General features: G+C 39.4%; 1 protein-coding gene across 4 annotated transcripts in view; it reads left to right on the top strand.

Annotated features, from left to right (window-relative positions):
- LOC135476764 (RNA-binding protein Musashi homolog 2-like) overlaps positions 1-12,084 on the top strand; it is a 101,015-nt gene extending 88,931 nt beyond the window's left edge. For 2 of the 4 annotated variants that reach the window (XM_064756895.1, XM_064756892.1), the window contains 3 exons: positions 7,032-7,213; positions 8,321-8,389; positions 9,443-12,084. In XM_064756895.1, coding sequence (XP_064612965.1) covers positions 7,032-7,213; positions 8,321-8,362 — 224 coding nt within the window. In that variant the 3' untranslated portion in view covers positions 8,363-8,389; positions 9,443-12,084. Of the gene's footprint in view, positions 1-1,107; positions 1,305-7,031; positions 7,214-8,320; positions 8,390-9,442 lie in introns of those variants that run through there. The other 2 variants (XM_064756893.1, XM_064756894.1) reach the window with 2 other exon arrangements.
- The last annotated feature ends 230 nt before the right edge of the window (positions 12,085-12,314 follow it).

Here is a 12,314-nt window from a genome sequence, read left to right as displayed (position 1 = left end):
AGATGGGATGTTGTATCTCTCTTTTGAAGTGTGTCCATCATTTGTGATTCAAAACCATTTATGAACAGACCATTTTAGAAAAATGCTTTTAAATTGTAGTTGATTGTTTTCTCGAGAAATAATTATTGGTGATTTGGGATATATATTTCGTTAAATTATGAAATGAAATGTTGAAATTTTGACTGGGTTATTTCATATATATTGTTTTTTTTTTTTATTAGCTCTTTGTACTATTGTAATTCTGTATAACCAATCAATTGAATTAGTTGTTCCTGTAAATTTGTTTAATTTGGGGGGGGGATGGGGTCATTGATATTTTATATTGAATAACGTTCTTTCACAAACAAACTGCGCCCCGAGTAGCCTGTTTGCATGATGTGGCTTCCTGAGCCACAAAGCACACTATATTGTCCCGCTTCTAGAAGGTAGAATGTTTACGTGTAGTAACTAGAATTTTAATTTATTTCTTTGCATGTTTAAAATTGAATGGTAATCAGTAGTTGTTTTCCAGTAGCTGTGTAACGGTTAACGATTGGCTTTTCTTTGACTTCTATGAAATTGGTCTAAACAGGTGGCCATGTCTTTATGAATTTCCTCTTACCAATAATGATTAAAAAAAGAAAAATATTTACAGTATGTGGGAAATTTTCAACTCGTATGTTTTTCGGAAATTTTTCAAGCTGAAAATTTGAGGTGACCATCCTGTAGATCTAACAGCATGTAGACAGTGTGCAGTGTGTCTATATAACCCACATTAATATGCAACAACCAGGGAAGCAACTTGTTTGTAAAAGGACAAATATCTGAATGAGTTAACAGTCAGTCATCAAAAAAAAAAGCCAACCAGCAATTTTCTAAAGATTTTTATTTCTAAAAATTACAAGAATCATCCAATTCTCAAAAAAAAAAAAAAAAACAAATCTGAAAAACTGGGAAAAAAAAGTTCTTTAAAAAAACTAAAGCCATTAATTTTTGATAACCATCTACAATTATCTTTGGCTGACATTTTGCTGTTTGGTTTGAAATCCTCCTCCAAAAAAAAATGAATACCAATAAGGGAGATAACTGCCAGCTAAATATAAGCTGTCCCATCTTTTGATGATATAGGCTTCCCTGGTTATAGCTACTTGCCTGCCACCGCAACTCCGACTGAGCGGCATGCCTCCCCGACCGCGGCGTACTTTGCCGCCGACTACGGATCGGCTGTCGGCTCCCTGGCGGGTCTCCCCCGGAGCGAGACCTCACCCCTACCTATAGCACCTCGCCACTGCATCGAGACCATTTCACTCAACAACGTACAACAGGTACCTGTAGTCTTCTATTCTCCTTTGCCTTGTACTTTCTTTCAGCCTAGTGCCCGGATCTGGTTGTTATGCCCTCTTTTGTATATCAATCTCTGCCTGTCTGTAGATGTTTTGTATATAGTTCACGATTTTTTTTTTTATATTAGTAGTTTACTTTTTGACTTGAATGTCCTTTATATCGTCAATAGTTAGCACTTCATCATTGTTGCTTCATGAAACACTTGGCTGTGGGGGACAGTTTTTTTCCTTTGAAGAGAAACGTAGCTTGTGCCATTCAACATACCTCATGTGTTCCCTGAGGACACCCCTGTACCAAGCGATAATTAGCCTCCTGGCAGTGTGTCAGTGGCCTGGTTGTGACCTGGGGCTGATTCCTCGCAGCGGGCTTTGATTTAGTGTATTCGCCCTCAAAACTGGACTGAAAGAGTAAGCCCTAAATTTTAAGAGGCAAATCAAAGTCATAAAATAAGGCCTTTGCTGCTGAAACTTACACAGCGTTCTACATCTCTAAAAGATCATCTAAGGATTGTCAGAATCTAGTACATGAGTAACTTGGTCATGGCCAAAAGTTTAGATCAGATACAGATGAGAAGCTTGCTGTTTTCAAGAAAGGTTACAAATTTTCCGAACGCTGTCAGTTAACTGTCTGTGCATTTGGCCTGAGGCAGCCAACCAGTCGACGGCAGATGTTCTTTGAATGTGCAAGACGTGATCGATAATGCATTTCCATCGGGATTACATACCAGTGCATCATCGCTGCTTTCACCAGGCCCATATTTACACCATTTTTCTGTTCCCAACACTAATGTGTGCGAATGTCTCCACTTCAACATCAGCACGACACAGGTGGGGAAGATGAACAACAAGACAGTTGGGTTAGGCAAAGGTCTCAAGGAAATGTGCGTTTTGGAATGGTTGGGCTTATGACCAACTGTTCATAAATGTGTCGCCCAAGACAGTTCTTGTCAACATAAAAGGGAGGTAATTAGGCCATCACATCGCAGCTGTGTTTGCAGTGTGGAAGAATAAACTTGCTGTTTATGAGCTCAGTGCAAGGTGCGTTTCAAGGAGGTTTGTATGGAATGATTTGCCTAAGGGTATTACCAAAGAAGACAGATTGCTCAGTGAGTTTTTGGACTAGCAACTGGGTATGGAAGAAAGAATATATTCAGGCTATTAACCAAGAAAATTCAGGAGATATGTATCAAATATTTTTGGTAATTTGTTACATCTGATATTTTGGATTGGATTGGATTGTTAAAAATTAGGAGGTTTTACTTTCTGTTTAAAAATTTTAAGAAGAAATTGCATGGCCATTTTTTTCATCAGAAAATTTTGGTGGAATTTATGTGGATAAAGCAGACATTAAAAGTTGGTAATGAATGACGGGAAGAAGCTAAAGGAGGGACACTCGATCCACTTTTATCTCAGTAATCCGCATGTGGTTCTGTCTGTGGATGTGGAAATCAGCTAACAGTGCCAATGCATAACCATTCTATAAACAAACCCCTGGCAGGCTAGTAGCACACTACCGGTATGCCCAGGGAAATTTTATCCTAGTATATAATCCTAATGGAACAGGAAAACAGATTAGGACCAACATTTTATGAGAACAAAGTATTGGAAAACAGAGTGGTGCAGGAATGGTTGGAGGTTCCAAGCTGCGTAGTAAAACTGTCCACTTACTAATTCAGGAACCCATTCACCCCGCTGAGAACTGTACAGAGTGGACCACATACAGGTGTGAAACAATACATAACATAAAGGTTCCTATGAGTTGTTTCCATAAAAGTTTATAAACGTTAACCCACTTACAGGTTCCCAGATGTACAAACTTCGGCTCACAAACAGGTTTCCAGATGTACAAACTTTGGCTCACACACAGGATCCTAGATGTTTAAACATTGGCTTATGTACAGGTTCCTAGATGTGTAAACATTGGCTTATGTACAGGTCCCTAGATGTGTAAACATTGGCTTGCATACAGGCTCCTAGACATGGAAACATTAGCTTACATACAGGTTCATAGAGGTGTAAACATTGGGTCACATACAGGTTCCTAGACGTGTAAACAATGGCTCACATGCAGGTTCCTGGAAGTTGAAACATTGACTGACATGCAGGTTCCTAGATGTGTAAACATTGGCTCACATGCAGGTTCCTAGATGTGTGAACATTGGCTCACATACACGTTCCTAGATGTGTAATCATTGGCTCACATACAGGTTCCTAAACATGTAGACATTGACTCACATAGAGGTTCCTAGATACGTAAATATTGGCTCACATACAGGTTCCTAGATGTGTAAACATTGGCTCATATACATGTTCATAGATATGTAAACATTGGGTCACAGGTAGGTTCCTAGATATGTAAACATTGATTGACATACTGGTTCCTAGATGTGTAAACATTGGCTCACATACAGGTTCTTAGGTGCGTAAAGATTGGCTCACATACTGGTTCCTAGATGTGTAAACATTGGGTCACATACATGTTCCTAGACATGTAAACATTGGCTCACATGCAGGTTTTTAGAAGTTGAAACATTGGCTCACATACATGTTCCTAGAAGTGTAAACATTGGCTCACATACATGTTCCTAGAAGTGTAAACATTCACTAACATTCAGGTTCCTAGAAGTGAACAAATCTAACATTTAACTGCAATCTTTTAAATGAGTGAAGACAACAACAATTGACTAACGTGGCTCAAGTACATGTATATACTCCAAGAAGTATAAAAATTGGCCAGAGGGTAGTTTCTTAGCAGTTCAGAGGCTTTATGTGGTGTAAAGTTTGGCTCCCCTGGTTGAGTAAATTGTGGCTCATGTATAGGCTCCTAGAAGTGTAAAATCACCTAATGTGTAAGCTCTTAGCTCAGGTGTAAGTTCCAAGATGTGTAAATGCTAATCTGCATGTAGTTATATGTATGACTGAGACACACAATCGACATCTGGCCTGTGTTGGCAGGGAGAGCAGCAGAGGAAGGGATGTGTTAGCCCATTGTGTGTCTGTTTACATACACAGGTGGATTCTGTCAGTACTAATGGACCAGCTCTTGGCCACCACCTCTGCCATGTATAAGCAAGGTAACAAGCCAGATGTGGCAACCAATTCTTCTGGTCTGTCGGCAGTGAAGACGATTGAATGATATTACAGCGCAACCCACAAAATAAATCTACTACAGAGAGGAAAGAGATATGGAAGAATCCCCCCACAAGTGTTGTTCAAGTCAGTAACCTGGCATTGCTCAAGACTGTGTTATACTAGTAACTGAAGTACCGTAATGTGATTTGTGCTGGTTTATGAACAGTTGATGTGTACTTAAATGATGCTGACATTTTACTGTGGCTCCAATTTTGTGCCGGTTTCCTGGAATTTGGTCTTGTAGACTTCTGGTAAGTGGGCTTTTATTTAGATCGAAGCTGTGCGAAGAGATCAAAACCAATATTGTAAAATGTCAGTAATGATTACTAAACAGATAAATCCGAGTCCCGGTCTGCTACTCCTTTGTCAGGGTACTTGTGTAGATGAGGTGGTAGTAGGAACTTTTGTAACTGGAGTTAGGTTAAGATGTTTAGGTAACCTGAGCAATGATGTATGTTATTCTTTCAATTTTCCTTATACAAGGTCAAATTGTGTCCTTGTCAGATAGTGAAAGGATAGTGTCATTGGGTCAGATACAATTGAGGCAAGACAAAATGTCATTGACCTGAAACATCTGTTTTGGTTGATGGCTGGTAAGCTAATGTGTTTTGATGCCTAGATGACTGTAGTGTCAAAACATTGTGTTACATAGAATGTTGAGATATAGAAATAACCAATCAAATTTATGAAATGTGGGGATGATGTGTGGTGTGTTGTACTATCTAGCCTCTTCATTAACAGACTCCAATGTGTAGTGGCAATATAAAAACTTGGTGACCTAATGCACTGTCTGTAGTTAATATAAATTGGTTTCTTGGAGCTTCGAGATTCCGCCAGAGAACTTTGAAGTTGGTTAACAGAAGAAATGTGAAGTTGTTGGAGCGTAGAATCACAAGACAAAAGCTTTTAGACCATAGACCATGATTGAAGATTCTGGCGGGTATTGTTGCTGGGTAGATGAGATCGATGTGGCCTGAAGCTGGGAATTGGGTGCAAAGCAGACGGTTTGACTATGAAGCTTTTGTCCTCATGCCACAAGGGCCGTCTCGCCTGAGCGCCGTCCCTAGGCTGAGATTCTCGCGTCCAGATTCCTGCCATTGTGACTGCGGGCACGATGCCAACCCTCTGTCCACTCGAGTTTCCCGTAGGATGGCTCCTAGCCTTGATTAATGATGGAACCACTCCAGAAGAAACTCTTTCCAGCCCTGGCATGACACTTTGCCAGTCAATCACTGTCTCTTGGACTGGCAAAGCTTGATTGTCAAGGTATTAGAAACCTTGTCAACCAGTCTTTCGGCCCCAAACATTCCTTGTTTTCCTCAGCTGGAATTCTAGACTCCTTTGATGGAGGGGTGTAGGGGGGAGGGGGGAAGGAGAGCTGGGAGATATTTATCAAACTTTGTACCATTCTCTTCTATTCATGACGGATACCAAACTGGGTATTGCCTGTAAGCTATCTTGAGGTAATTTATCAAACATGATACAATTTTGTGGAATTCGCTTCCATTCTTGACAGAAGCAAAACTTGGATATTGTCTGTTAAAGCAGTCATATATCCACATCTAGTCCTGTCTAGAGATACGTGTAGAAGTCTGTCTATACATGTCAGGATTTACATTACCGCTGACTTAATTCATGGGTTGAGATGAAGACGAGCATAGAGCAGATATTCTGTATCTATGCCGCTCTTGTGATAGGATGTGCATGGTTGTGAAGCTGGTGTTGCCATTTTTTGGTTGCTTGTAAGGTCACATGTCACCCAAGGTCATGCAAATCACCATGGAAACCCATCGGCCACCATCATTCCCAAATCATTGGTCTTATTGGATATTTTTTATCTGATAGATATTCAAATGTGCATTATTCATTGAATATAACATGTATAAATATGTGTAGTTAGGAATGTGCACTTCGTTTTGTGGACACCAGTATGCTATTTAGCCCAGCCCCAGTATAACATTGATAAATGTACATTATAAATAGGCTCATGTAGTGATCGATAACAGGTTATTTTATGGGTTTCCATATAGAGGACTAAATTAGTCAATGTCATGTTGCTCGCTTAGGTTACATGCCTAAAATTTCTGTCATCATCATCATATGACTGAAAAATTGTTAAGTAGGACCTTAAACCCCAAGCATATGTAAATAATTTCTGTGGCAGCGCTGGAAATTCAAGATGTCTGCATGTTCTTTCCTGTTGAGACACATGTTGGTATATGGTCATCCTGGACAACAACAACTCCAACAGGACACTTCCAAGAGAGAAGAGAGAAAGTCAATGTTTTCAAGATGTGCAAATGTTCTGCACACCAACACTTATGTCTGCAAAGAACTGCTTACTGTTTTGTTTGTACAACCCTTGTGGCGTTCCCTGTATGGAGGAGATGCGAGTGGAGTCTTCAGGAATATTTATGATGACTTCATCGCGGAGTGCTTAATGTTTTGATAAATATGCTTTCTTTGTGTTTTCTTGTGTTCCTTTAAAGGCATGCAACTAAAGCCAACAACAGGGGAGATAACTGTCAAGAAAATGACTGACCAATGGTTTTTTTTTTTTTGCTTATGTACTTTCAGCTGCAGCAGTGTTGAACAACTATCAAGGGTTCGCCCCCGCTACCTCTCCGGCTGCGACTAACCGCGTTTTCCCTCCTACCAACAGCCCAGGGCCCATTGACTTGTACAGCTCCGCTGCCGGGGACGGGCTCGGATACGTCCAGGCTGCAAGCCCCCAACCCTCAGGATTCGCTAACATTAGTGTAAGTTGACACAAAATTCACTGTTACAAAGCTTTATTGCTTCTAACCCTGCACCTTGGATCCTTCAGAAGGCACCAATTTCTTGTACCTGTGAAGAAAACTTCCATCTCCACTGCAATTTTTGTGTCTACAAGAGAATAATTTTGTTTTGAAAGTGAAACCCAGAGTGTTTTACTTGAGGTGTATTTCATATATGCCTCCAAGAAATTCGTGCCTTAAAAATTTGCCCCCACTGCAGTGCTAACCACTTCCCTTCACGACCTTTAGTACTACCCCAAGCACTCACTCACAACCTTTAGCTGTACAGGCTTTTAGACTTAGAATGTAGACTCTGCTTCCAATACTCTGCCATGACCATCTTCTGTTACGGTGTGATCAACTGAAAATTAAATTATCATTCTGGTAAAATTATGGTAAGAGATGATTAATGCATGATGAATGCAGTGAAATATACATGCATGGCTGTTATGTTTGAAAATATTTGTTAACTGTTTCTTAGATGTGTTTAGTGACTAATATTAACAGGAAATCTATTCCCCTCAATCTATATACACATACAGGTAACAATCATTCCAGAGTGTCAAAAAAAAATGTTGAAACTGTCATATTTAATTGGTTTTCCTGCACTTTTGGACTATTGAGCAAATCAAATAGTTTCCGAATTTTGAACAAGAAAACATGCATGTTGTGAAGACAAAGCAACTAGAATGCATGATGTGATTAAAACCAACCATATTATAGCCTCAAAACGCATGCCTCTCTGCATTTTAAAATATTTGTTTATGTGCATGTTTCGTTGTAAGTTTTTTGAAATTTGATATAATTAGCTCAGTAATATATGATTGCAGTTGAGTAAACTAACGTCAGACATCCACACCGTTTTACTCTGTTCATGACAACTCCAATTTGCTCGGGAGATTTTGATTCAACTTTAACTCATGGTAGAAGATATTCTTAACCAAATATTTATAATCAGTCTGATATTAATTGCTTGCTGGACTAACTGCCATCAGCCTCTATTTGGTTGATGGCCTGCCAGGAGAACTGATAATATAGCATTTATTTATGACTTTCAAGTGACCTTGGTTGACCTTTACCCCCTTTCAGGGCACCCTGATTGCAACCAGCTTCCAAAATGGCTACCACTGAGAGGATGACTGAATGTGCAGAGAGCAGGTACTGATCGCCTCCCCTTCCTTCCTCTTTCAATTCTCCCCAATGTTTTGCCTGTCTCTTTTCCTCACCCCACCTCTCCTCTCTACACCAATCACCATGGTTTTAAAGGCACCCGGCACCAGTAGCGGCAGTAGTTTGACCACAGATACACAGCATTTCTGTCGCCAGGCTTTTTTTTTGTCATTGCCATTTATTACAATCCATGGTGATGCACCTGTTTGTTTTAGCCAAACTCTTCTGCTAGTCTGTAATATTATGGCTTCCTGTGATTGGACCATTTGGTCACAATACATCAACAGTGACATCAGGTTTCTGTACACTTCTGTACGGAAGTTTGATCCTAATTTGGTGACCTGAAGACTCGCCTAATAAATCCAGCAGGTAAATCTGTTAAGTGGAGGGAGCCTCCATGGCCAAATGGAAAGTGTGTCATGTCACCAAAGCAGTCACTCGGAGTTCAAGTGCAGTTCAGCCCGGTCATACATGGGAAGGTCTGCCAGCAACCTGTGGATGGTCATGGGTTTCCCCCAGGCTGCGCCTTGTTTCCTCCCACCTTAATGCAGGTTGCTGTAGTATAAGTGAAATATTCTTGAGTACAGCCTAAAACACCAGTCAAATAAATAAATAAACATGACGTAGAACACATTTTACGATTCTCCATTTTTTTAGTTTGTAATGTCTATTTTCTGCATGAGTCAGTTTGCCTACATGTGCGCTGACAAATTTTTAGAAAAACTGCTGTGTTAAATGATTGCATATGACAAACTCAGGCTTGTTCCTGCTATCCTGGATATGTCATATCCACAACAAGAACCTACACGTAGAGTGTAGTTGACCGCCAGCCTTTGACCAACCAGAGGTTGTCTACTCAAATCAAAAATCGGCAGACTTTTTCTCAACTTCCTGTCTTGCTGAGTTTTTTGGACTTGGCCAGGGATTTACCCACATAAAGCTTACTTCAGCTCGTGAACATAGACAACTGTGGTTGAACCATTGAAAAATCTATTGCACAAGATGGGTATATGAACTTGGTTTTTTGTTTTTGCTTTACAGGCTAACTTCGGGAGCTCCAATTTGAACCGACATTTTTGATGGAAGCCTCCATTCTCCAGCAGTCCCATGCAAATCCCCTGCTCCCGTTACCCCTTTTAAAGATCCCCCCGGGGCCTGGCAAAAATCACCCACTCGGGAAGAGCTGGCTGTAACTATTGTTGTTACTCACCCCGTACCCTGGTTTTTGGGTGTGGCGTTGTTTGGTGTATTGTTACATTGTTCATGAACAACTTAATATGTCCCATGTATCTCCACTATATTGTGTGTACAGACAAAAACACACTCTGTTGCTACCACAGCTGTGTTTACAGGAGTTTTTGTCTTGATTGTTTATAAATTCTTTATACATGTATTTGTTTTGGAAGGGATTTTCTTTTTATTTTGATCACCAATCTTTTTCGTCCAACATTATATGCTACTGTTTGTCTTTGTTTTTGTTGTTTTTAACCATCATGTGGGTTTGTACAGAATGTGTAGGTCTTTTAGCTAACATTGTATCTTTTAGAATTTATGGCATTTTTTTTTTTTTTTGATTTTTATTATAACATGATACTGGCTTGCATTTTTATCATTATTTTTGGCAAAACATATTCTAGAAGCAATACATAGGAAATCAGTTATAATATACTCTATGATTTGTTAACATTGTATGATACTTCCTGATGTTTGGGGTTACAGACTAGCTTTGGCCCAATGCCAAAAGTTGTATTATGCCTCTATTTTTGTATGGGTTTTGTTGGTCATTTTTGAAGAAGGAAAAATCAAGAATCTCTCTGAACTTGGGATTTTTACCCCTTGGTTACAATTTTTGCCCCTCTTAGCTTGGTTACAATGTTATATTTTACCATTTTAGTACTTTAGTACGTGTTATGTCTACGCAAAACTTGATTGGCTACGCTGTAGTCCACCTGGAATCAAGGTAAAAAGACCTGATTCCATGAGAGAGGCCAGGCCATTTCCTATTGGAAAAATTTTCCTCTGGAATAAGTTTTCTTATTGGATAATCTCTCCAAGAATTTGGGCAGCTTTGTAATATGTCTGCTATCACATGACTGACCACCTGGTGACGTCATCTAATACATGAAACCAGGTGAGTAGAGCCATACCCTTGCTGTGGGAACAAATTGCTTCACTCTGTCCCCTTTACCGAGTCAAAACCAATCCCTGTAGTCCTTGTGGTCATCTTACGTAATACGTGGGGGTGGGGGGAATTCCCAATTGCCTTGTGATGGGCGGATATATGTGAATTTATCATGCCCAGTGTAGCATCAAATCAGTTTCTCATGTAATTTACGTGTCCTTTTGGGATAACACAAGTACGGACGTACTGTCACACTGTTCTCAGTTCATATGACCATGGTTATAGACCCATGTTACCAGAGAATTCTGGGTATTTTACTCCGTGTATAAAGCAATATTTACGGATTCTGCTTGTTTTTTTATTGTCTTGATGACAAACTATTTTGACTGGTTTTGGCTGAGAAGTGATGTTTCTAACTTTAGCTCTCATTTAGCCTTCTTTTTTATAATCTCTTTGTACAGTGGAACCAAAATTGTATAATAAAAAGTCCTTGTCTATAAAGAAGAGGTAGACCTAGTAAGTTATAGTGGGTTGGAGTCTGCCGGGCCAATCAGCAGTCTCGTCCGATGAACAGGTTAATTCTGATTGGATCACGTGGAGCATTTTGCTAAGGTGAACTCTTTATTGGTTGATCTGTTTATCACTTGACTAATCGTAGCTCCGGTAGAAACCCTGGCTGTTCGGGCAGAGTTCCACCCACAAATAGAATGTTGTTCAACTTGTGTTCAGACAAAGGTCCCATTTTTTTTATAGTAAAGTAAAATACTAATAATAGAAATCATGGTGAAAAATAATACAAGTTTTACCTGTTTTGTTTTTGACATGTCATGGCATATCTATAGTGTAAAAGTCAAGTGCATACTGGTCAAAGTAGAAGGGAAGTGCTGAGCATTTCCTTTGGTTCGCATTGAATGCGGTGATCGTGCGGCTCAAATGTGATATATCCATCAATCTTTTGTACTCGTCGTGTTTCCGTAGCTTCAGCGATCATCATTTTAGACGTGTTTTTTACCATGATTTTGGAAACAAGAGCGGATCTTTGTCTGGATGCAAAACTAGGGCTGTAGTTGTGTCAAGGGAGTAGATAATTTAGACATTTGTTTTTTGATTTATGAAAAAGGCAAACCTAAGCAATAGATAGCGTGGGCAGTGTAGAATGGATGTAGAACTGCCAAATTCAGCGCAGGGAACACTTTATATTATATCTGTACAGCGTTATACGTCAGAGATTACCGTGTTTCACTGCGGTATTTTATAGTTTTGTTTCATTTTCCCCCCTGTTTCTGACATACACGTTTGTTGTTCTATTTAAGATTATTGTACAAACGTTCATATATTTACCACAATGTATGGTAACCGTGTTATTGTACAAATTTTTATCTTAAAAAAAGAGTTCAGTTTTCTTTTTTGGCAAGCTGGACGGAACATTTTTACCCTATATTATTTCCCCCCACAATTCTTATATCGGGTTCGTCAATTGTCTGTTGAGACTTTTGTTTTAGACGCATTGTAAGCTGGTGATCAGCTGACGTACTACCCATGAATAAATAAGTAAATAAATAAATATATATATATATATGTATATGAATATATGTATGTGATACCCATATACAATTTAACTGTCCTCATGTGTCTATTGCTTTTAGTACAAATCGTGTAGTAGTTAGTGATAATGTTAGAAGTAGATTTTTGAACCATCATTGGTTTATCCAACTGTTTCAATACAATATGTATATCTATTCACCGCTGTATGTAAATGCATTCTCCGTTGTAGCGTAGTGTGTGACTGTT

The sequence above is a fragment of the Liolophura sinensis genome, chromosome 10, assembly GCF_032854445.1.
Source record: "Liolophura sinensis isolate JHLJ2023 chromosome 10, CUHK_Ljap_v2, whole genome shotgun sequence".
Lineage (NCBI taxonomy): Eukaryota > Metazoa > Mollusca > Polyplacophora > Chitonida > Chitonidae > Liolophura > Liolophura sinensis.
Note: the sequence above shows the minus strand (reverse complement) of the source record. Positions and strands in the feature narration are given on the sequence as shown.